The sequence below is a fragment of the Anomaloglossus baeobatrachus genome, chromosome 2 (genome assembly GCF_048569485.1).
Source record: "Anomaloglossus baeobatrachus isolate aAnoBae1 chromosome 2, aAnoBae1.hap1, whole genome shotgun sequence".
Classification (NCBI taxonomy): domain Eukaryota; kingdom Metazoa; phylum Chordata; class Amphibia; order Anura; family Aromobatidae; genus Anomaloglossus; species Anomaloglossus baeobatrachus.
In genome coordinates, this window is record NC_134354.1 from 541,995,444 (window position 1) to 542,022,037 (window position 26,594).

The 26,594-nt window shown below is 46.8% G+C and overlaps 1 protein-coding gene across 1 annotated transcript in view; it reads left to right on the forward strand.

Moving 5' to 3' along the window:
- Positions 1–21,345: 21,345 nt before the first annotated feature.
- TUBGCP3 (tubulin gamma complex component 3) overlaps positions 21,346–26,594 on the forward strand; it is a 212,985-nt gene continuing 207,736 nt past the window's right edge. Inside the window, exon 1 of the mRNA XM_075336660.1 lies at positions 21,346–21,588. Within this exon, the coding sequence (XP_075192775.1) occupies positions 21,513–21,588 (76 nt within the window). The 5' untranslated portion in view covers positions 21,346–21,512. The remainder of the gene's footprint in view (positions 21,589–26,594) is intronic.

Genomic DNA, 26,594 nt, shown 5'->3' on the forward strand with positions numbered 1-26,594 from the left:
GTTACTGTGAGGTTTTCAGACTTTTTGCCTTGTTTTGTCATTTTGCTTTAATCTGTTTTTTTCTTCATTGGCCATTTTGCTTCCTGTTCTGTTGCCCTCAGTCAATATGGATTCCTCAGCTTTTATGTTCCCACCCTGTTCCCTGCCAATTACCTGCTTAAGCCATCTCAGCTGATGGACCAGTGCTTCTGAATCCTGTTTGCAGTCTTCCTGTAACCTGGTCTCCTGAAGTCTTTGGAAGAACTACTTTTCTGCCCTCCTCTGCTTTGGATCCCTGGAACTCGAGTCCACACAGGAACCCTTCTGCTCTGCCATGGACACTTACAAGTACAGTAAGGCTACTTTCACACTTGCGTTGAACGGCATCCGTCACAATGCATTGTGTAACGCATGTGATGGATGCCTTGCAAAAAGTGTGATAATAGGGAAAAAGGAAAAGGCAACGGATTCCAGTGAAATAACGCGTTGCGTTAAGTTTTCTTTAGCCGAGAGAGCCCTACTCTTCACCACACACATCCCGACACTACAGCCCACATCATCACTGCACACATCCCGACACTACAGCCCTCATCTCACCGCACACATCCAGACACTACAGCCCTCATCTTCACTGCACACATCCCGACACTACAGCCCTCATCTTCACCGCACACATCCTGACACTACCGCCCACATCATCACCGCACACATCCCGACACTACAGCCCTCACCTTCACCGCACACACCCCGACATTACAGTCCTCATCATCCCCGACACATCCCGACACTACAGCCCACATCATCACCACACACACTCTGACACTACAGCCCTCATCTTCACCGTACACATCCCGACACTACAGCCATCATCTTCACCGCACACATCCCGACACTACTGCCCACATCATCACCGCACACATCCCGACACTACAGCCCTCATCTTCATCGCACACATCCCGACACTACAGCCCTCATCTTTACTGCACACATCCCGACAGTACAGCCCTCATCTTCACCGCATACATCCCGACACTACAGCCCTCATCTTTACCGCACACATCCCGACACTACAGCCCTCATCTTCACCGCACACATCCCGACACCGCACACACCCCGACACTACCGCCTACATCATCACCGCACACATCCCGACACTACCACCCACGTCATCACCGCACACACCCCGACACTACCGCCTACATCATCACCGCACACACCCCAGCACTACCGCCCACATTATCACCGCACATGCAGGCACTACTGCACCCATCATCACCGCGCACACACAGGCATTACCTCAGTGACGTTCCCGCTGACAGCGCGATTCACTTCAGTTGCTCTGTGGAGCTCACAGCGAGCGGCGGTGCTCTACTGCCGCTCCTGTCAGCTTCATGTAGCAGAGCTGGATGCGTTGCGGGACCTCGTGAGGATTACGCCGGACCTGGAGGAGTATTTGGGGATTTTAATAAAGTGGTGAAAGAGGGGTTTTTTTTTGTCTTTTATTCCAAATAAAGGATTTTTTCTGGTGTATGTGTTTATTTACTTTCACTTACAGGTTAATCATGGAATGTGTCTCATAGACGCCTGCCATGATTAACCTAGGACTTAGTGGCAGCTATGGGCTGCTGTCATTAACTCCTTATTACCCCGATTGCCACCACACCAGGGCAATTCGGGATGAGCCTGGTAGAGTCCCGGGACTGTCACATCTAATGGATGCGGCAATTCCGGCCGGCTGCTGGCTGATTTTTAAGGCTGGGGGGCTCCCCATAACGTGGCGTTCCCCATCCTGAGAATACCAGCCTTCAGCCATGTGGCTTTACCTTGGCTGGTATCAAAATTGGGGGGGACCGCACGCCATTTTTTTATTATTTATTTATTTATTGTACTGCACGATATAGACCCGCCCACCGGTGGCTGTGATTGGTTGCAGTGAGACAGCTGTCACTCAGCGTGGGGGCGGGTCTGACTGCAACCAATCATAGGCGCCGGTGGGCGGGGAAAGCAGTGAATATTAGATGGAATAATGAGCGTTCGGCTTTTTCAAAAGAGGAAAAGCCGCCGGAGCTTTGTGACAACTGTGCAGCGTCGCGCCCGTTATCGGTGAGTATGAGAGAGGGGTGGGAGAGAGACCAGGAGTGATTTTAAACGATTTCAATCGTTCTGCTGGACATGCTGAGCATGCGCAGTAGAACGTGACGAAATCCGTCAGCGGATTCTGCTGCTTAGCGCATAGCGGCGGAATCCGCCACCATAGACAGTCATTAGACACCGTGGCGGATTCCAACGGAATCCGTCAAGGTGCGCTATTTTAATGACACAAAAAACGCTACATGCAGCGTTCCCTCCGCCCGACGCTGCGTTGTGCAGCGGATGCAACGCAAGACCATCCGTTGCTATCCGTACCTAATAGAAGTCTATGAGGAATAAAACAGTTACTTGTAACGGTTACTGTAATTCCTCAAGGCTGCGGATACCAACGGAAGCCGTCCAACGCAAGTGTGAAAGTAGCCTAAGAGAGACTGGATTATACTTTCACACTTCTGCTGAACTTTGAGGATCCATTCCTGCTTAATTTCTTCCCAGCCTCTGCACCCTGCAACTGTTTAACCCTTCATGTTTTGTGCACTTACTTGTATGAAGTAATACAAGAACTGTTTAGCAAACCTGTGTTTCCCTTGTACCCTTGCACTAGACTCTATACAAATAGTATTTAACACCTTACAGTTACATCCAATAGATGACACTAGAGATCAAGTTCTCTTCCTCTCTGGAAAGGCTATTTCCATGTTTAAATTCCAGAGGAGGATTGCATGGCCTAGGAGCCTCCTTACAACATTGCCCTGTATGCAAAGAGAATTGTTATCCTTCACACAATTATGAAATAGAACCTGGCACTCATGGTGATACTTCAACTAGTGAGTTATATACAGCAATCCAAAAAATATAATAATGTTTCAATTCCGTTCAGACCTTCCTTAGAAAATCAGCCTGCCATTACAAATCAGGGATAGAAAAAGTAGATTTCATTGGAGGAAGGAGAGTTAGTGTGCTCTTGTTCCTGAAAAAACCCAGCAGATCTTCACACTAAAAAAAGTTAACGATAGATTTTAATTGAATCCATCCATTATAATATACAGTTGCATTTTAGGCTCCTTCAAACAAAGCAAATTTTGTAAACCACTGCCGAACATTCAATGGTTTGAAACGTATCGTAACATAGTTTATGTACTAATTCTCACTGTATTCTGCGGCTCTCATCTGATGTCTGTGTGTATGTATTGCATCATACTGCTCTCTTGTGTTGGAGAAGATGAACAATATGTTTCATGGCTTTGTTCATCCGTCAGGTAATATTTCCTGCTGTTGTATATCACAGGGTTGGTGAAGATTTTGGAACTATTTTTTAATTGAAATTAGTTCTTATAGTTTTGCTTTAAGTTGTATAGAAATATATAGGAAACGATCAGTTGTTTTTATTTAAATCAATTCAAAAGTATTCAAAAGAAGAGGTGATTGATTAAGATGGATGGATATTTCCCTTTTAGTATAGATGTCTAAGTGTTTGGCTGGCATAATATTCCATCCAGTCTGACATTGCACGAGGAGAGACACTACGGCATAGTGGGTTGTACACCCAGTGAATAATGTGAATTAGTCCTATTCTGATTACCATGCATGATAATCCCTAGGTATTAGAAAGTTGACTTAGCACAAACGTCTTTTGATGCCCGGCGATGTCTGATCAGATAAGGCAGTATGCTGGGTAAACCCCATTCAGTCTATAGAACATGTCATCCATACTGGGCTGGGTAGAAGGAGAACGGCAAGCACAGTAGAGTGCCAGGAGGTGCCAGACTGGACTGCTCCCTAGGTGATTATAAAAGTGATTTTTATGTTCTACTGAGCGGCCTGGGCACTTATATACTGCATTCTGCAATGCTGTGTATAACGTCTGACTGCTGGTGGCTGCAGCTTATAGTCACCAAATCTTGTGACAGGTTGACTTTAAGGTTGTACTAATCAGAAAGCTGGTCTGTACTATTGGCAAGTGGTGTACAAGGGCAAACTTCCCACGCACTCAGGCTAATCAGCTGCTGCCGTAAACTTAATGGTAAGCACACACAGCGAGACGAACAGAGCGAGTGGAAGGCGATAAAAAAGCTCATTCCACCCGGACCCATATTATTCTATGGGTCCCATGATCAATTTTTTTCTCAGCCCTAACTGGACTGAGAAAAAAATCGCAGCATGCTGTGGGTGGAATCCGATTCACTTTCTCTTGCACCCATTCAAGTCTATGGGTGCGAGAGGAACATTGCATTGCACTCGCATTACACCAGTGTAATGTGAGTGCAGTGCAAGAATTGCATCAGCTGACAGTGGAGGAGAGGAGGAGATTGCTACATCTCTTCCACAGCGCCCCCCCACTCCTCCGCGGCTGTGATGTAATCACAGGATTGCAGCACAGTGGCATGACACTGGCATAACACTCGGCTTACACTCCAGCAGAGTGAGAGCCGAATGTTATGCGATTGACTTGCAAAAAAGCCTGGGTGTCCCCAGCCTAATGTATGCACTGATCACAGTGCTAATCTAGGTGGCCAGCAGACAGTGGCACAGACTCCCCCCTAAACTCATAATTATCAGCCACTCCCTAGGTATTCGGCCACTACAGGCAATCGGTAAAGGGCACAGACTCTCCCTGAAGCTCTAGATTAGTAATGGAAGGAGTCTATGAGACCCCTTCCCATTACTAATTCTCTAAATGAAAAGAGATGAACACAAACACCGAAAGAATCCTTTAATTGAAATAAAATACAAGAAAAACCCACAGTGTACAGCCAGTAGATGCAGGCCTCATTGAACTGAATCAGTTCACCTGAGGTAAGGTCACTGAGTTCAATGAAGTCACTTGAGGTCAGTTTACCTGCGGTCACAGATGGGGTACCATGGGCACCTCCAGCTGTGACCACAGATGAACTGAGTGATGTCACAACTCACAGATGTTGCTTAGTTAGTCTCTGCCTGAAGCCACAGCGGGCGGTCGTTTTCTAATGTGACCATGCGCTGAAATTTCAGTAGGTAGCAAAGCCGGGATCGTTGCGGGACCTTGTGTGGTTGACGTCAGAATTCGGTGTTTATATTTTACTTCAAATAAAAAATTTGTTTTCGGTGTTTGTGTTTATTTCTTTTCACTTACAGTATTAGTAATAAGGGGTCTCATAGATGCCTTCTATTACTCATCTAGGGCTTAGTGGCAGCAGTCATTAACCCTCTATATTACCACAACTGCTATTTCACCAGGGCAATCGGAATGAGCAGGGTAAAGCGCCAAATTGTCACATCTAATGGATAATAGTTTTTGCACCACATATGGGGTATCAGAGTACTCAGGAGAAATTGCACAGCAAATTATGTGATGCTGTTTTTGTTGTTACCCTTGTGAAAATGCTAAGTGTTATGCTAAAATAAGATTTCTGTGCAAAAAAAGTGAAACTTTAATTTGTTAATTCCACATTGTATAATGTTATCTAAAATTACTGGATTTTCTTCAATTTCGCTAAGCATAATTGCAGCTGTCTGTCTGGATCATCCTCCAATAAACCATGAATTAGACGTGGACGATAAGCTTTCCATCCAATAGATTCAGGATTTGCATGATAGAAGCTCGTGAAATTCCCAATTCTAAAGAGACTCCTCTGGTGGACTTTTTTGGACTCTGAAGAAATGTTTCAGCAACAAGTTGTTTATTATTTTCTGTACAGGCTGTTTTGGGTCGACCAGTTTTTGGAGCATTAATGATTGAGCCAAATCACTGACACTGTCCACCTACTTTTGGACCACCCTCTTAGAGAGCTTATATACAGTATATATATATATATATATATATATATACACACACACACATACAGTACAGACCAAAAGTTTGGACACACCTTTTCATTCAAAGTTTTCTTTATTTTCAGGACTCTGAAAATTGTAGATTCACATTGAAAGCATCATAACTATGAATTAAAACATGTGGAATGAAATACTTAAAGAAGTGTGAAACAACTGAAAATATGTCTTATCTTCTAAGTTCTTCAAAGTAGCCACCTTTTGCTTTGATTACTGCTTTGAACACTCTTGGCATTCTCTTGATGAGCTTCAAGAGGTAGTCACCGGAAATGGTTTTCCAACAGTCTTGAAGGAGTTCCCAGAGATGCTTAGCACTCCCCAAAAATTGAATTTCATATCCCCTTCTAATTCACCATTTTGTTGGAGAGGATGTCAACAAGTTGGGAGCTTGTCACATATATTTTATTTCTGTCCAAAATTGAAAAATTTGTGGGGAGACATCCACTTATTGTTATCTCAAATTACCAAATTGTCATTAAAACTAGAACCAGAACTCATATTATTATTATCAATAGGCCTAGAGAAAATCCCTAAGACATTTCAGCATATTGTTTGTCATATTGTCTTAACCACTAAACTTTTATTAGCTTAAAGATGGCGAAAAGAAACTATTCCCACATTAGCGGAGGTCATAAATAGGGTGTTAACCCAAAGTGTCGAATTCAATCTAGCTGTTAGAGAGAATAATAAGGGAAGATACTCTAGAGACGATGGAACCCCTGGACAACTACTTTCAGTCCAGAACTCCATATACCTGAATCTCCTTAATATACATCTCATTGTGAAGGAAAAAGCTTAAACATTTATATCACACAAGATCTCACTATATTAAAAATGTATTGGTTAACTGCGCATCTCACCTCCGGTTATCTGTAGTTTTTACTGCAGTTTATGTAGTTGTTAGTTGTAGTTGTCTATTGTCCTTTAAATAAGATTTGTTATGCAATCTTAAAAGAATATTTTGACTCAATTAATTTATCTTATTGAAAATTGTAATAATATGCTTATTGAGATTGTAGAGACTAATCTGTTCTCCTTCCCTTCTTTCCATTCCCACATCTAACCTTTTTCACTCCTTCCTTGTCCCTCCCGCCTCTACTATCTTGAATAAAGGCGATCTTCAAGCTTTCTTTCCTTCCTCCCCTCCCTTCCCCACTCTATCCTAAGTAAAATGTTTGTTTTTGATGTAAAAAGTTTAATAAAGGTCTTTGGAAACAAAAACGGCCCTACATGCAAATAGTTGAAATGGCCTAGCCCAGAGACGCGACCAATATGTGACAAAAAAAAAACACAAGAAAAACAAACACAACAAAAAAACCCCAGTGTGGAACGACTAGTTTTCCAGCAGCAGTGCGATCAACCAGAAAACACCATCTCCTTTTACATCTCACCATTCTAAAAACTTCACCACTTAAACTGCTCAAAACCACATTCAAGAAGTTTATTAACCCTTCAGGTGTTTCACAGGGTTGTGATATGTGCAACCTGATCAGGTGTACACCCCCCTCTCATCTCCCCCTAAATGATTTCACCGTTTTTAGAAACGTGTCACTTTTGGGTATTTTCTGTCACATAGGTCCATCAAAGTCACTTCAAATGTGATGTGGTTACCCCAAAAAAATATTTTGTTTGAAAAAATTGCTGATAAAAAAAATAAGTTTGAAAAATTGTGCTGATGTAAAACACAAGTAGACATGTGCTAAGTGTTATTAATGAACTATTTTGTGAGACATACAGTGCCTTGCAGAAGTATTCGGCCTCCTTGAATTTTTCAACCTTTTCCCACATTTCAGGCTTCAAACATAACGATAAAAATTTTAATGTTATGGGGAAGAATCACAATTGTGAAGGTGAACGAAATGTATTGCTTATTTTAAGCTTTTGTACAAAAGAATAAACTGAAAATTGGGGCGTGCAATGTTATTCGTCCCTTTCATTTTCAGTGCAGCAAACTCACTCCAGAAGTTCATTGAGGATCTCTGAATGATCCAATGTTGTCCTAAATGACTCGAACCTTTTGGGCACAATGCCAAACGATATGTTTGGTGTAAAAGCAACACAGCTCATCACCCTGAACACACCATCCCCACTGTCAAACATGGTGGTGGCAGCATCATAGTTTGGGCATGCTTTTCTTCAGCAGGGACATGGAAGATTGATGGGAAGATGGATGAAGCCATTCTTGAAGAAAACCTGTTGGAGTCTGCAAAAGACCTGAGACTGGGACGGAGATTTGTCTTTCAACAAGACAATGATCCAAAACATAAAGCAAAATCTACAATGGAATGGCTCAGAAATAAACGTATCCAGGTGTTAAGGGCCCTTTACACACTGAGACTTTCTAGCGATCCCACCAGCGATCCCGACCTGGCCGGGATTGCTGGAAAGTCTGTAAACAGTCGCTGGTGAGTTGTCAAACAGGCAGATCTGGCCAATGATGCAGCAGTGATACGGACCTGCAGAACCACCTCGCTGGTCGTTGGGGACATGTCACACAGCAGCTATTTGACGACTCACACCTAACAATGTCATTGTCAAACACACAGCGGGAAACAAAGGACCAAAAAATGTTCCTGAAAGATTTGTAGCGATCAGCGACCTCACAGCGGGGGCCAGGTCACTGATGCGTGTCACACACTGCAATGTCGCTGGGGAGGTCACTATTACGTCACAAAACCGGTGACGTTACAGCGATATCGCTAGCGATGTTGCAGTGTGTACAGGGACCTTTAGAATGGCCAAGTCAAAGTCCAGACCAGAATCCAATCGAGAATCAGTGGAAAGAGCCGAAAACTGCTGTTCACAAACGCTCTCCATCCCTCATTCAGCTCGAGCTGTTTGCAAAGGAAGAATGGGCAAGAATTTCAGTCTCTCGATGTGCAAAACTGATAGAGACCTACCCCAAGCGACCTGCAGCTGTAATCGCAGCAAAAGGTGGCACTACAAAGTATTAACTTAAAGGGGCCGAATAATATTGCACGCCTCAATTTTCAGTTTATTATTTTTCATAAAAGTTTAAAATTATCAATAAATTTCATTTAAATTCACAATTGTGTCCCACTTGTTGATTCTTCACCATAAAATTTAAATTTTTATCATTATGTTTGAAGCTTAAAATGTGGAAAAAGGGTGAAAAATTGAAAGGGGCCGAATACTTTCGCAAGGCACTGTAACTATGGGTTAAGGGCATAAAAATTAAAAGTTTGAAAACTGCAAAATTTAGGCCAAATATCAAATATATTCACAAATAAAAATAAAAAAAATTGTCCTAAATTTAACACTGTCATGAAGTACAATATGTCACGTTATTACCATATGAAGTGACATAAAAAATTGGCCTAGTCAGGAAGGTGAAAAACAGGCTGGGTGATGAAGGGGTTAAAATATAATTCGCACCTTACTGCATTTTGTGTTTTTAGAGAAAAAAAACTGCGCTATATTCACCTTCCAAGGGCCAGTAGTGAGTCTCTGCTGCTACTCTTGGTGTTTGGCATTGGCTGCATCGCTGATGTCTCATTGACCGATGAGCTCAGCTCTCAGAGCTAGGCATTCTGTCTAGTGGAAGGCTCCACAGAGAGCTGTTGGGATCATTAACTGGCTGTCGTGCTGTCAAGTCATGTCCACATCGCAACCAATGCAACTTAACCAGAGCAGCCATAGATACTCGCCAATGAACCCGGTGAAGGTGAGTACAGTGCAGATTGTTTGTTTTTAGGACAACACACAGCCAGGATGAATCGTATTTGAAAGAATACAACCCCACTAAGCTTTTACATCAAGATATGTAACTTTGCATTTTTTAGAGATCATGTAGCAATGGTTAGAGGCTTGTATAGCTAGAAGCAGTTAGCTGAATTATTGGAAACAGAAGTTCTTTATGCATTGGTCACACCACTACCTAAAAGTACGGCACATGATTGCCATGTGATCTCTTTCTCTGTTATGGTATTTGTTCTAAAATGATTTTCAAAAGCAAACAATACAAATTGTAACTGAAGTATATCAGGAATATCTAAGAATTTTACATTCCTGCATTTACATTTTACATTCCTGAACCTAAGGGGTAATTGTACTTTTGAGTAAATTTTCAGATTAAAATGTAGTTTAATAATGTGATTTCTGATCATTACGTGACTTATATTGTACATTTAACCCCTTAAAGACTTATGTATGTATTGTTGAGGAGGACCTTTCCATCAAATACTTAATTAACCTCTTGACAAGGGATTGTGGGAAATATGTCGATTTGCCTTACATAATTCAGGTTTCAGATCATATACATGACACAGATATAAAGATGGCTGCCATTTCCTGTTCTCCACACCTTGCTTGGAATGCAAGGAATGTCCAGATGAAAGAAGATACCATATAAGCGAAGACCCCTGGTCAAGCTAGAAGACCAACCCACAGATCAGATGACATCACAGACCAAACCATCAGCATGGATCCACCAGATGACGTTCCTCCCATCACCATGGTTTCATCCACTGAAGTCAGACCCGCCCATAAACAGCAACACGGATCTCCCCATTGGCTAGCTCATGAACTGTCCCACTAAATGGGCATATCTGAACTTGTGTACGCCCCTAGCCTATATCAAGAGGATGCATGCTTCTCCACAGTCTGTTTGGTGCCATTTTTACTGTGAGTCAAGAAGAGATTTCATATCTGACTGTGTCTGGTGTGAATTCTTTTACGCATGCACTTGGCCCATATCAATTCGGCCAGGCAGTAGGCAGCTAGTGATCTCTGGTTAAGAGTTCACCTTAACATGTATGATGTAAAGTAAGTTGTCTCCCTGCTCATTGGACTTGCAAGCAAAGTCCATATTTTTTCTGGCAGATGGTGGCTCAAGTTATTCAGCTATTAACTGCATCTAACAGCCATGGGTTCAGCGGAGCTCCGACCTCAACTGTAAACATGATAAATTGTTACATCTCGTGGCTCTCCTTAGGCAAGGACTGAGGCAGTCTCCCATTCCTTGCCTGCCACGAGCACTCCTGCTCAGCAGCGCCGAAGGTCTGCCAGACTGCGCAGTGTGCAGGAGATACCTTCTCAGAGAGGCAGCAGAAGGGTGACACCTAGTGGTTCTCCTGTTACAAGGAGTGAAGCGGTCTCCCATTCCTGGCCTGCCGCAGACTCTCCTGCTCAGCGGCCCCGAAGGTCTGCGAGGCTGCGCAATGTGCAGAGGTTTACTGCTCAGGGAAGCAGTGAGATTCCCGTTATCTCTGCACATTGTGAGACCGAGGATCCCGCCTCTATTTCCCAGAGGCAGGAGGGTGAGCATGTGCAATGCGTGGTGGGTCCTGATTCGCTCACTGACGTCACACGGCTTGATGACAAGGCTGGTGACGTGGTGAATCCTGACTGGCCAGGCTGGGACGTCGTGGACCCTGATTGGGTCAAGTCCGTCATCTCCGCCTCGCGCCCGCCCTCGGGTGGAGCTGCACCTCCTTAAAAGCTCCCCCTGCCATCATGGCGGCGCGCGACCGTCCTTCTATGTTTGGATGTCTGGCAGCGTGCTGCCACGCCACTGCTCAGGCATTTCTGTCTCTTGTGGGCTTGGCCCTTGCTGCTCCGGCAGTACCTCGTTTGCAGGCCGTGTTTCTGCCTTGCTGCTCCGGCAGTACCCCCGTCAACAGGCCGTGTTCCTGTCCCAGGTGAGCTCCTCAAGTCTCCATTGGACTCACCTGGTTATTGAAAGCACACGTGCGTGGGCACCTCTGTGCTACCCTCGTGCCATATTCTCGTGACTTCCACTGGCACACGTGCGTGGGCACCTCTGTGCTTCCCCGTGCAACAGGTACACCGAGCCGTGAGATCTGTGCCATACAACCCTCAGGGGTTAGGGCAGATCGGTGTACATAGATCGTCTGTGACATTCCAGACGATCGCTAGCAGCAACCCGCTCACTCTTCACCCACCATAGCGGCGGTCCCTTACACCGCACAGTGGACCTTGACCGGCGGAAGCAGTCCATTTCCCATCTTGGCACGCTTCCCCGTGTCCCCCTCGTAACAATAAATGATGTTGTCAATCAAGCTGAAAAGTTGAAAAGAGGATGGCTTCTACAAATGGATAATGATCCTAAACACACGTCAAAATCCAGAATAGATGACCTCAAAAGGTGCCAGCTGAAGGTTTTACAATGGCCCTCACAGTCCTCTGATCTGAACATCACTGAAAATCTGTGGCTAGACCTCAAAAGAGCAGTGCATGCAAGACAACCAAGGAACCTCACAGAACTGGAAGACTTTTCCAGAAAAATGGATGAATATCCCTCAAACAAGAATGGAAAGACTTTTGGCTGGCCACAAAAAACCTTTACAAGCTGTGATACTTGTCACAGGGGGGGCTACTAGGTACTAACCATGCAGGGTGCCCAAACATTTGCATCAGCCCATTTTCCTTTTAAGTTAATTTAAAAATGTAAAAGATGAAAATATATATACTATATTTTCCAGTTTGTAAGACACACTCTTTTCCCTCTTAACTGGAGGAAAGATGGGAGCGCTTCTTACAAATCACATATAGCTTACCGGGGCGACAGTGGTGGCGCAGGGTCGGCGATACTGCGGGCTCGTGAGGTGCCATGGTGGCGGGCGCCATTGATCTTCTGGCCGGCTCGGAGGAGGGGGTGATGCGGTTTAAGAGGGTCAGTATGTGGCAGAGGAGGGTCGGCGATACTGCGGTCTTGTGGGGTGTTGCGGCGGCATGCACCATTGCTCTGCGGCCTGCTTTGAATCGCCGGTGCTTGACGAGATGGACTTCAGGAAAATGGCCGCAGAGGCCAATTTGAACACGCTCCACTTCCACGGCCATTTTCTTGAAGTCCATCGCATCAATGGCTGGCGATTCAATGGAGTCTCCAGTCCACTGGCAGATCAATGGCACTTGCCACCGCGACACCCTACGAGCTCACAGTATCACCAACTCTCCACTGCCGCACACTGACCCTCTTGAGCCGTGACACCCCTTCCTCCGAGCCCACTGGCAAATCAATGAAGCCTGCCGCCGTGACACCCCATGAGCCCGCAGTATTGCCGACCCTCCGCACACTGACCCTCTTGAGCCGCGACACCTCCTCCTCTGAGCCTACTTCATTGCCTACCCTCCTGAGTGGCAACACCCCCTCCTCCAATCCCGCAGCATCACCTATCCTGCCTCCTGTGACCTTCCTGAGCCGCTCCACCACCGTCGCTTTCTCCTGGTGAGCTAATAGAGTGCTTCGGCAGTCAGCCAAGCCACAAGCCACGTGCCCAAATGAATGCTCGCCAGCAGAGGGAAGATACAAAGTCAGCTCTGACAGTTGTTTGATTCCCCAGCTGACCAAATGCCCGGGGGTCATATTTACTGAAAAGCTTTAACATGCAAGTGAATGTACCCTAACATCATTGGTTAATCTTATCATATTCACATAATGATTGGTTACAACCTCTTTTACATTATACTGATTGGTTATTTGGAATATCACGTAAATCAGACACCACCTGATTCAAATGGACACTAAGATAATATTCTTGGCATGCTGCATGTTCCTAGATGGTCTTTATCTTGTTCTTACATAGTCTAGGGACTTTTTAATATCGACTTATGTACTTGTGGTACATGCAGAGTTATGCCAAATCATGCCATGTGCATAAGGGGTCAAACTCAGAGATAATTTCTGGTACAGTTTGCAACGTACCAGCAGTAATATATCGTTTTATATTTAAAGTTATGTTATATGCAATATGGTCTTCACACAAATCTGAATGTTATTCAGATTTATGTTAGGCGTAACAAATTCAAACAATAATAGCAACAATCTGATCTTATAAATCAGATTCTTTCCTTAACAAGAGGCACTAGGATTATAAGATAGACCCTCATTTTAACAGTAAAAAATATTTTTTCCTATTTTTCTCCTTCAAATTTGGGGTGCATCTTATAATCCGGTGTGACTTCTAAAACAAAAAATACGGTATTTGTTTTTTACCCAAAAGACAAAGGAAATGTGTCATCTTTAACTTTCTGCCTTTTGTAGATCATTTCATCTAGAACTTGCTTAACTGTTCACAATAACAGTAATTTTGACCAGGGGTGCCCAAACTTTTGCATGCCACTGTAAATGTAAAACATGTTTTTTACTGTATAACTGGATGTTTTTTCATACGATTGTGTGAACTTAGCATAACAGTGAACATATTAAACATTTCGCATTAGGACTCATTCAGGTGTTCGATGTTCTCATACGAGTACTACAAAAGCATATCCAGTGGCACTCAATAATATAAAGGTAGGTTGGCATTGAATTACTGCTATAAGAATATTAGAGAAAGGAGAAAAACACATAGCTAATGTGAAAAATTAGTAAAAAGACGTATGCATTGCATTACTGCTTTGTAAATATTGACAAAAAGAGATTTTTAGCTTATGTATTGGCCAATTCATGTGATCACAATAACCAACAGCATCTGTGGTTTTCACCGATAGCACTCATACCTGTGATAGTCTATGGGGCAACTCACATCGGGCAGTTGGCAAAAAATTGCGGAGATATGTCTGATTTTGATCCAAGAATCGGATAAAAATGGGCAATGCAAGTGATATCATAGTACAATCCCATTTTCATGGACTGTCAGAATGGAGAAACATTTTTTTTTTCTCTCCACATACGAGAACCACTGAGGACGCTGAGACCATACTCTGATGAAAAAAATAGTCTGCTTTTCTCGTGGAAAAGAAATGGACGTCTGATTGAGTCTTTAGAAACCCTATAAATGTCCTGGGCAACCTTTTAAGGGTATGTTGACGCTGCATCTGTTTCCGATGGTCAAAAACATCTGTATTTTAAGCAGAAGACTTACAGAAGAAATCACTCTTTTTTCTGGAGTTTTCTTTATTTTTTTAGAATTTTTGGTTGTTTTCTGAAAAAAATTGTTTAAAAGAACAGAGTCCTCAGTGGTTGATACCTTTTAATGGCTAACTGAAAAGATGGTATAACTAGCAACCTTTCGAGACTACGCAGGTCTCTTCATCAGGCTCAATATAACAAAATCTGAAGAGTCACATATTTATACACAACAGGACATGGAAAGGAGCAGTAAATAAGACAAGTTATGTGAAGCAGAACTATCAGCATAGCAAGGGGACAAACTGTTGTGGCAGTAAATATTGCAGCAGTTCATAGATAAGGTTTTATTGTCCTCTGATTGAGGTCTGGTCCAGAGTTGTGATGCCCTCAGATGTGTGGGGGGACATTTCTTAATTGATGTAAAAGGACAAAAAAAACCCATAATGAAACATTCATTCCTGCTCTGAATGTGTCAAAGGTCATCATACGTTTGTACTCCCAGAGTCTTTTGTCTCTCTGGGATTTGATGCTTCCTTTCAATACCAGCAATTTCATGTCCATGATGCTGTGGTCTGGGTTACAAAAATGTTTGGCCACAGGTAGATCTATTCTTTTTTCTCTAATTATGTGGTGATGAGAATTCATCCTTGTTCTGAGCTGTTGTCTTGTCTACCCTACATACAGACCCCCAGTTGGACATTTGGTACATATAATTAAGTACACCATATTAGTTGTGGTGCAGCTGAAGGTACCTGGGATCTTATGCCGGCGTCACACACTACGATATATCCGGCGATATGTCATCGGGGTCACGTCGTTAGTGACGCACATCCGCCATCGTTTGACATTTCGTACCGTGTGACAGCTACGAGCGACTGTTAACGAGCAAAAATACTCACCTTATCGTTGCTCGTTGACATGTCGTTCATTTTCAAAATATCGGTCACATTCCTGGATGCAGGTTGTTTGTCGTTCCTGAGGCAGCACACATCGCTCCGTGTGACACCCCAGGAATGACGAACACAGCTTACCTGCGTCCCCCCGCCAATGCAGAATGAAGGAGGTGGGCGGGATGTTATGTCCCGCTCATCTCCGCCCCTCCGCTTCTATTGGCCGGCCGCTGTGTGATGTCGCTGTGACGCCGAATGTCCCTCCCCCTTCAGGAAGAGGATGTTCACCGCCCACAGCGAGGTCGTCCGTGAGGTAAGTGCTTGTGACAGGGGGTTAACGACTTTGTGCGCCATGGGCAACTAATTGCCCGTGACGCACAAACGATGGGGGCGGGTGCGATCACTTATGCGATCGCCCGATATTTCGTCCCGTGTGACGCCGCCTTTAAAGTCCTGATGTGATCTGGGAATCTTTATCTTGTCCGTTGTCAATATAAATGGACGGGTCTTACATTTTTTTCTGGTTGCTAGCAAATGTTCCTGTTGTTGTAGGAGAGGACAGGGAGCTTCTGACAATGATGCTTCTTAGATTCGGGGGCTGTCTAAAACACAGAAGTAGGCGGTAAGGAAAAATAGATTTTAATCGGGCATCTTTTTGCAATAATGGTTGTAGTTTCTGTGCTGCTCCTCTTAACACCTCCAAATGTGGATTGTAGATGATCACAAGAAGTACCCGGTTGTTTTCTTCTTTAGCTTTATAATGTAGGAGATGGTTTCTTGATGTTCTGGTGGCTCTTGTAATTTGGTTTTCAATTGTTCTTGGGTGGTAGCCTTGATTCAAAAAGATCTTTCTGAGGCCCTCAAGGTGATTGTCTCTATATGTAGTGTTGGAACATTCACGATTGTATCTAATGGCCTGACTGTACACAATAGATTTCTTAATATGTTTTGGATAAAAACTGTCCACTTTTTTTTCCAGCCAGCCTTTTATAAGCATTTATTTCAGTGTTTTTTGGTGTTTTCTGATCGTTATTTGAATACATTAAACAATAAAGAGAATATTAGTGTTTTGTTTTTGTTTTTTTTTAAGAGAAAAAGCTGATAAAAACACTCAAAAAGATGCTTGGGTATTTTCCAGGCAACTTTTTAGCCTTACCAAAGAGATCTATTATAAAGTATTGAGTGCAGAATCCCAGAAGAAGGGATGTCGCTCCTTTTAAATACTTGGCTTTATTGAAAGTTTGAAGAGTTATAAAGATGTTTAAACACCTAAAAATATCAACAGCGAGTGGTTTTCCCATAGAAATTAATCGGACTATTCTTTTGATCATTTTGTTTGCACTTTTTCTGAAAGCAGTCCAAAAGCTGGTGGGAAATAAACTCAATGTGAACATACCCAAAGGCTATATTCTTAGACAACCTCTTTATCTGCAGTGTCTCTCACCAAAATGTTATTTCCTGCAATTGTAGCAAGAAAATAACAACCGCCTGCAAAATATTGAGAGGAGAGAAAATGTCTGTCCTAAGGAGCAGTTGGGCATATGCTTGTTGGTTAAGAAGTCATTTTCCCCCACCTTCGAGTTTTGTTGCAGACCCCAGTGTGCGGTAGGGCAGGAGAAACTCAGTGTATTGCTGCAAAATAGCTGATGAAGAAGCAGAACAGCTGCTATGGCTGCAGTGGGGCCGCACACTAGGCTGCAGACCAAGCCTGTGAAGTACAGAGACCCAAGAAGTGCCGCAAATGCCTGTGCCGCAGCAGTTTGAGTTGACACAGTAGTGCAGTATACTGTACAGTCTAGACTGATGAACATGGGAGAAAAGATAGGCTCCCTACATGTTAGAGTGCCCATGACAGTTATTTTCAGTAACTGAGTGGACTAGTTGCCTAAACTGGAGATTAAAGTAATCCGATGATGAGACGCTTTAAGAATAGTGAAATGTATATAGTGGTACCATGAGGGTAAGCTGGTGTCCGGATGAATAAACGAATACTGAAGGCCTTCTTCTGGGAAATGAGCCAGAGATGGTGAAGAGAGACTAGAGACCGATGAAGCGTCTGGAAAGAGGAAGAAAGCATGTGTTGATATAATTGTGCTAAGAGCGCAGATTTTGTTAGTGTGACAATGCCATATAGAGTTAGATTAGGTGGAGTTTTAAGGACGAAAAGGATGAAGACCGTAAGCAGGTGCCAGAGGCTAAGTAAGTATTGCCAAACCGTATGTACCCATGGACTACTGCCATGAGTGATCATCACTGGTGAAGTGTCTCTAAAGTGTGAATAAGAGTGAACTGTTTCGCCTAACCATTGAGGTGTGTTAACATGCTATTCAATGCAGCATCATCAGCGGTGACATGCGCACCTGTGTCCACTGTCAGCGCTGATCAGCACTTCCGGTCATGCGCAGTCTGAATCCGGGTGTACGCAACCCAGCTTCAGATAGGTCTACAGCACATGACCGGAAATGATGGGACATCTGATCAGCGCTGACAGTGGACACAGGTAAGCACGTCACCACTGATGATGCTGCATTGAATAGCATGTTAGCACGCCCCTAACGCCATTGCGACTAGTCCCTGTGCTCATTAGCATATCATAAAAGAACTTTGGAAATACTTTTTTCTAAAGATCTCATTATGTTTGCTACTAGATACAGGGACAGTTAGGCAGGGATTACTAATATGCACACACAACTACTTGTAGTTCTCGGTGCACATTGCACCTGACAGGTTCCCTTTAAAGGGGGTTGTCCGGATGATAACCTATCCATAAGATAGGTCATAAATATGAGATTGGTGGGGTGAGACTCCAGACTGCCCTACTGATCAGTGGATATGTGCGATGGCAGTGGACAGTTGTAAACTGTGTGGAGCAGAACAGCAGCTCTCTACATTGCTCAGTGGCCGGGGCACAGTCCGGTAGCTCTGCTCCTATTTACTCATAGTCCTTGGTAGCAGTGTACAATGCCGCAGTGCTCGCGTCCATACATTGCTTACTCCTATGTAGTAGGTATCAGCGATTGATGTGCGGCGACCAAGTGTCGGACCCCCAACGATCTCTTATTGATGACCGCTCCTGTGCTTCCCTAAAGTGACACTAAACACGCAACATTTTCAAGAGGAAAAAAAATAACCTTTTTTTCCTTTGCAGCAAAACTACTGGGGAAGTTGGCTGGTGGTCAGTAGTACATAAAGAGCAGTACATATTCACCCCTCCACACACACATTTTTATGTGTTTTTTACGAAACACAGCATGCTCTAGGCATGGCATTTTTTTAAATATATTTCTTCCATTCACTTTTGTAGTGGGAAAAAAATCACTTAAAAAAAAAACAGTATGTGAGGGAAAAAGCCACAAAAAGTTGTTTCTTTTTTACAAATACTAAAACAAGGCATTGAGTGTGGGAAGGCTTACATTATAAGCCAGGATGGCTCTGTAAAAGTGGAGTGCTTTCAATAAACTATCAGCTTGTTCCATGGAAGTCTCAGTGAGTTCCATGAAGGTGGGTGAGCACCCGCACAAGAATATCAGCCTGCTCGCTCCCTAATGCGGGCGTCACACGAGACGATACATCGTGCGATATGTCGGCAGGGTCACATCGTAAGTGATGCACATCCGGCATCGCTTTATATATCGTAGCGTGTGACAGCTATGAACGAGCAGAAATGCTCACCTTCTCGTTCATCGCGGACACGTCACTCATTTTCTAAAAATCGCACGTCCTGTTGTTGATCGTTCCTGGGGCAGCACAGGTCGCTCCGTGTGACACCCCGGGAACGATGAACACAGCTTACCTGCGTCCCGCTGGCAATACTGAAGGATGGAGGTGGGCTGCTGTGTGACATCGCTGTCACGCCGAATGTCCCTCCCTCTTCAGGAAGTGGATGTTCGCCACCCACAGCGACGTCGCTCAGCAGGTAAGTACGTGTGACGGGGTTTAACGACCTTGTGCGCCACGGGCAACTAATTCCCCGTGACGCACAAACGACGGGGGCGGGTACGATTGCTCGTGCGATCGCACGATAGATCGTATCGTGTGACGCCCGCATAAGTCTCAGGGTGAGCGCCCCCACAAGAGAATCAGCCTGCTCGCTCCCTAAAAGGCTCAGGGTGAGCGCCCCCACAAGAGAATCAGCCTGCTCGCTCCCTAAGTCTCAGGGTGAGCCCCCCCATAAGACTATCAGTCTGCTCGCTCCCTAAGTCTCAGGGTGAGCGCCCCCACAAGACATCAGTCTGCTCACTCCCTAAGTCTCAGGGTGAGTCCCCCCACAAAACTATCAGTCTGCTCACTCCCTAACTCTCAGGGTGAGCCCCCCCATAAGACTATCAGTCTGCTTGCTTGCTAAGTCTCAGGGTGAGCCCCCCCACAAGACTATCAGTCTGCTTGCTAAGTCTCAGGGTGAGTGTCCCCACAAGACTATCAGTCTGCTCGCTCCCTAAGTCTCAAGGTGAGTCCCCCCACAAAACTATCAGTCTGCTCACTCCATAACTCTCAGGGTGAGCCCCCCCATAAGACTATCAGTCTGCTTGCTTGCTAAGTCTCAGGGTGAGCCCCCCCCACAAGACTATCAGCCTGCTCGCTCCCTAAGTCTCAGGGTGAGCGCCCCCACAAGACTATCAGCCTGCTCGCTCCCTAAGTCTCAGGGTGAGTGTCCCCACAAGACTATCAGCCTGCTCGCTCCCTAAGTCTCAGGGTGAGCGCCCCCACAAGACTATCAGCCTGCTCGCTCCCTAAGTCTCAGGGTGAGCGCCCCCACAAGACTATCAGCCTGCTCGCTCCCTAAGTCTCAGGGTGAGCGCCCCCACAAGACTATCAGCCTGCTCGCTCCCTAAGTCTCAGAGTGAGCGCCCCCACAAGACTATCAGCCTGCTCGCTCCCTAAGTCTCAGGGTGAGCGCCCCCACAAGACTATCAGCCTGCTCGCTCCCTAAGCCTCAGGGTGATCCCCCCCACAAGACTATCAGCCTGCTCGCTCCCTAAGCCTCAGGGTGAGCCCCCCCACAAGACTATCAGCCTGCTCGCTCCCTAAGTCTCCGGGTGAGCCCCCCCAAAAGACTATCAGCCTGCTCGCTCCCTAAGTCTCAGGGTGAGCCCCCCCACAAGATTATCAGCCTGCTCGCTCCCTAAGTCTCCGGGTGAGCCCCCCCACAAGATTATCAGCCTGCTCGCTCCCTAAGTCTCCGGGTGAGCCCCCCCACAAGACTATCAGTCTGCTCCCTCCCGAAGTCTCCGGGTGAGCCCCCCACAAGACTATCAGTCTGCTCGCTCCCTAAGTCTCAGGGTGAGCCCCCCCATAAGACTATCAGCCTGCTCGCTCCCTAAGTCTCAGGGTGAGCGCCCCCATAAGACTATCAGCCTGCTCACTCCCTAAGTCTCAGGGTGAGCCCCCCCATAAGACTATCAGCCTGCTCACTCCCTAAGTCTCAGGGTGAGCCCCCACATACAATTCTTAGGTACAGTGCTGTAAGAGGGTGCAGAGGCCACTTTAGACCTGTCAGTCAGTGTGCCCCTTACTCTGTCTGACAGAACTAAGGTTGCCCTCACTAGCCTTTTGATATCAGTCTATCGTGACAGCAGCCTTCGTTCAGGATAAGAGCCGTCCATGTCGCAAAGCTCCCTACAGATGATCTCCGACAATGCCTCCATAATGTGTCCTGGGCGCCGGTTACACACACAGCCAGAAAGGAAAGCGGAACTACAGCGCGGGGCGCAGGGGAGCACATTCTCGGGGCACCGCTCCTGCCCCCGCCGCTGCTGTCACCACAAACACAGAGAGAAGCATTGTGGGAACTGACAGCGGCTTTCGGCGGGTTTTGTTAAAATGGCGTCTCTGCAGTGACCGTTAACGGGCGAGCTCCCTCAAAATAGCAACACCCGGAAGAAATACGGTAGCGGGTGGACGCCACCATGGCTGCCCCGGACCAGAAGTCACCGAACGTTCTGCTGCAGAACCTTTGCTGCCGGATACTTGGCAAGGGGGAAGGTAATGCGGGCCGCACCGTGTTGCTTCTGTACTCTGCACTTGTCATCCTCTTGTTCTGTCATTTGTCAGCGGAGTCAGTCAGTAAGCAGGGCTCAGTGATTACTATGGTGTCTCCGGGATCAGTCAGTAAGCAGGGCTCAGTGATTACTATGGTGTCTCCGGGATCAGTCAGTAAGCAGGGCTCAGTGATTACTATAGTGTCTCTGGGATCAGTCAGTAAGCAGGGCTCAGTGATTACTATAGTGTCTCCGGGATCAGTCAGTAAGCAGGGCTCAGTGATTACTATGGTGTCTCCGGGATCAGTCAGTAAGCAGGGCTCAGTGATTACTATGGTGTCTCCGGGATCAGTCAGTAAGCAGGGCTCAGTGATTACTATGGTGTCTCCGGGATCAGTCAGTAAGCAGGGCTCAGTGATTACTATGGTGTCTCCGGGATCAGTCAGTAAGCAGGGCTCAGTGATTACTATGGTGTCTCCGGGATCAGTCAGTAAGCAGGGCTCAGTGATTACTATGGTGTCTCCGGGATCAGTCAGTAAGCAGGGCTCAGTGATTACTATGGTGTCTCTGGGATCTGTCAGTAAGCAGGGCTCAGTGATTACTATGGTGTCTCCGGGATCAGTCAGTAAGCAGGGCTCAGTGATTACTATGGTGTCTCCGGGATCAGTCAGTAAGCAGGGCTCAGTGATTACTATGGTGTCTCCGGGATCAGTCAGTAAGCAGGGCTCAGTGATTACTATGGTGTCTCCGGGATCAGTCAGTAAGCAGGGCTCAGTGATTACTATGGTGTCTCTGGGATCTGTCAGTAAGCAGGGCTCAGTGATTACTATGGTGTCTCTGGGATCTGTCAGTAAGCAGGGCTCAGTGATTACTATGGTGTCTCTGGGATCAGTCAGTAAGCAGGGCTCAGTGATTACTATGGTGTCTCCGGGATCAGTCAGTAAGCAGGGCTCAGTGATTACTATGGTGTCTCTGGGATCAGTCAGTAAGCAGGGCTCAGTGATTACTATGGTGTCTCTGAGATCAGTCAGTAAGCAAGACACATTGACTTGTAGTGAGGTATCTCCAAGATCAGTGACTACTATAGTGTTTATGAAATCCGTCAGTAAGCAGGGCTCAGTGACTGGATTGTAGTGTCTCTGGGATCAATCAGTAAACTGGGCACAGTAACTGTACTGAGGTGTCTTTGAGATCTGTCAGTAAGCAGGGCTCAGTGATTATTATGGTGTCTCTGGAATCAGTCAGTAAGCAAGGGCACTGTATTGAGGTGTTTCTGGGATCAGTGACTACTATGGTGTCTCTGGAATCTGTCAGTAAGCAGGGCACAGTGACTTGACTATGGTGTTTCTGGGATCAGTTTGTAATGAAAATGCAGAAGTGATGCTGGATGAGTGGGGGAACAATGCTGGAGCGTGGCTGGATGAGGGGGGGGACAATGCTGGAGCGTGGCTGGATGAGGGGGGGGACAATGCTGGAGCGTGGCTGGATAGGGGGGACAATGCTGGAGCGTGGCTGGATGAGGGGGGGGACAATGCTGGAGCGTGGCTGGATGAGGGGGGGGACAATGCTGGAGCGTGGCTGGATAGGGGGGACAATGCTGGAGCGTGGCTGGATAGGGGGACAATGCCGGAGCGTGGCTGGATAGGGGGACAATGCCGGAGCGTGGCTGGATAGGGGGGACAATGCCGGAGCGTGGCTGGATAGGGGGGACAATGCCGGAGCGTGGCTGGATAGGGGGGACAATGCCGGAGCGTGGCTGGATAGGGGGGACAATGCCGGAGCGTGGCTGGATAGGGGGGACAATGCCGGAGCGTGGCTGGATAGGGGGGACAATGCCGGAGCGTGGCTGGATAGGGGGGACAATGCCGGAGCGTGGCTGGATAGGGGGGACAATGCCGGAGCGTGGCTGGATAGGGGGGACAATGCCGGAGCGTGGCTGGATAGGGGGGACAATTCCGGAGCGTGGCTGGATAGGGGGGACAATGCCGGAGCGTGGCTGGATAGGGGGGACAATGCCGGAGCGTGGCTGGATAGGGGGGACAATGCCGGAGCGTGGCTGGATAGGGGGGACAATGCCGGAGCGTGGCTGGATAGGGGGGACAATGCCGGAGCGTGGCTGGATAGGGGGGACAATGCCGGAGCGTGGCTGGATAGGGGGGACAATGCCGGAGCGTGGCTGGATAGGGGGGACAATGCCGGAGCGTGGCTGGATAGGGGGGACAATGCCGGAGCGTGGCTGGATAGGGGGGACAATGCTGGAGCGTGGCTGGATAGGGGGGACAATGCTGGAGCGTGGCTGGATAGGGGGGACAATGCTGGAGCGTGGCTGGATAGGGGGGGACAATGCTGGAGCGTGGCTGGATAGGGGGGACAATGCTGGAGCGTGGCTGGATAATCGGGTAAAATTCTGGCGTTCCTTTTAGTTTCAATATGTTGGTGTTCCCAGAGATCGGGCCTCCAGCAATAGATAAGTGACACTTGTAAAGCGCCATGGAATAAATGGCGCTATAATAATAATAATGTACCTAGTAATAGAACCTCCCTTGCAGAGATGGGAATACCGCTTTAGGTTTTTGGGCTGACTGCTTAATAAGTGCAGTGCCCAGACAATGTTCGGAGATTTGTATATATCTGCAGCATGAGCGGTTCTGGTGACTGCGCTAGTTTTAATGGCGACAGCTCCTGTACCCGTCCGCAGTGATCAGATGAGCTCTTGGAGCTGTGGACTTGGCTGGTCACTCTGGTGAATGGTCATGAGTGGGTCCGCTTTCCATAGAATGTATTTTCCAAGCTTCTCGTAAAGTTACTGTACTGCCCGGTGTCGTGGTCTCGGTTTCTTTTTTACGTGCTGCTGGTTAGAGGTGGGGCGGAGGTGGAATGTTTTCTGTGTACTTACCTTTTATATACAGTAAATTCCTTTGCTTTGTGGTTTCCTTTCCTGGGAGCTGTATAGTTTCTCCCGTACAGCACAGGTATCGCTTTCTGTGTGGCATCTTGTTCTGTTCAGCTAATAAATGATGCATCTGTCCTGCGTCCCCATCTCGCTGCTCGCAGTCCATGTATTGTCAGATGTGGCCAGGAATATACAATCGCTCCTGCACTGTAGTGTCTGAACATAAACCCTAATGAGTTACAGAAACAAACCATGTGACAAATGACATATTGTACCTCCATCTAATCTATAGTATTCTATACTTAAACTTTGTTTAATGTGTTTGTAATTGTTATATTTCTGTGTTGGCGCCTGCACCGTGAGTAACCACAGGTCCCAGCGTGACCTGCCAGACACAGGCTGCCAGCTGCTGATCCTAGCTGTTAGCTTTCTGCTTTCGGTTGGAGAGTTTTTCTCTTGGTTGTCTCTAAAAACAATGGAGAAGATTATCAAGATAAAAGCACCAGAAATAGAACGTCATTTGTGCGACATGATTCTTTCATAATTTCCACTATTTTTGACCTATGACAAGGGGCTTTGCAGAATGGGAGTGTGGCCTAACATGGCATTTTGCACCAAAAATTTTGGCATAAATTTCTAGCTCAGAGTAAAACAACAAATAGATGGTATCAAATTAGACTGATTAGTTCTATCTACCACGTACTGCGGATCAACTTCTATTCTAATAAATGGAGCCGATTTGTTGTTCTCGGCAGCAGCTACTACACAGTCCCGGAGCTCTGCTGTTCGTGGTGTGGCCGCTGCATAGTGCCGGAGCTCTGCTGTTCGTGGTGTGGCCGCTGCATAGTGCCGGAGCTCTGTTGTTTTTGGTGCAGCCGCTGCATAGTCCCGGAGCTCTGCTGTTCTTGGTGTGGTCGCTGCATAGTGCCGGAGCTCTGCTGGTCTTGGTGGGGCCGCTCCATAGTGCCGGAGCTCTGCTGGTCTTGGTGAGGCCGCTGCATAGTGCCCGAGCTCTGCTGTTCTTGGTGTGGCCGCTGCATAGTGCCGGAGCTCTGCTGTTCTTGGTGTGGCAGCTGCATAGTGCCGGAGCTCTGCTGGTCATGGTGTGGCCGCTGCATAGTGCCGGAGCTCTGCTGTTCTTGGTGTGGCCGCTGCATAGTGCCGGAGCTCTGCTGTTCTTGGTGCGGCCGCTGCATATTACCTGAGCTCTGCTGTTCTTGGTGTGGCCGCTGCATAGTGCCTGAGCTCTGCTGTTCTTGGTTGGCCGCTGCATAGTGCCTGAGCTCTGCTGTTCTTGGTGTGGCCGCTGCATATTACCTGAGCTCTGCTGTTCTTGGTGTGGCCGCTGCATAGTGCCGGAGCTCTGCTGTTCTTGGTGTGGCCGCTGCATAGTGCCGGAGCTCTGCTGTTCTTGGTGTGGCCGCTGCATAGTGCCGGAGCTCTACTGTTCATGGTGTGGCCGCTGCATAGTGCCGGAGCTCTGCTGTTCTTGGTGTGGCTGTTGCATAGTGCCGGAGCACTGCTGTTCTTGGTGTGGCCGCTGCATAGTGCCTGAGCTCTGCTGTTCTTGGTGTGGCCGCTGCATAGTGCCTGAGCTCTGCTGTTCTTGGTGTGGCCGCTGAATATTACCTGAGCTCTGTTGTTCTTGGTGGGGCCGCTGCATAGTGCCGGAGCTCTGCTGTTCTTGGTGTGGCTGTTGCATAGTGCCGGAGCTCTGCTGGTCTTGGTGTGGCCGCTGCATAGTGCCTGAGCTCTGCTGTTCTTGGTGTGGCCGCTGCATAGTGCCTGAGCTCTGCTGTTCTTGGTGTGGCCGCTGCATAGTGCCTGAGCTCTGCTGTTCTTGGTGTGGTCGCTGCATAGTGCCGGAGCTCTGCTGTTCTTGGTGTGGCTGTTGCATAGTGCCTGAGCTCTGCTGGTCTTGGTGGGGTCGCTGCATAGTGCCGGAGCTCTGCTGGTCTTGGTGTGGTCGCTGCATAGTGCCGGAGCTCTGCTGTTCTTGGTGTGGCCGCTGCATAGTGCCCGAGCTCTGCTGTTCTTGGTGTGGCCGCTGCATAGTGCCGGAGCTCTGCTGTTCTTGGTGTGGCCGCTGCATAGTCCCGGAGCTCTGCTGTTCGTGG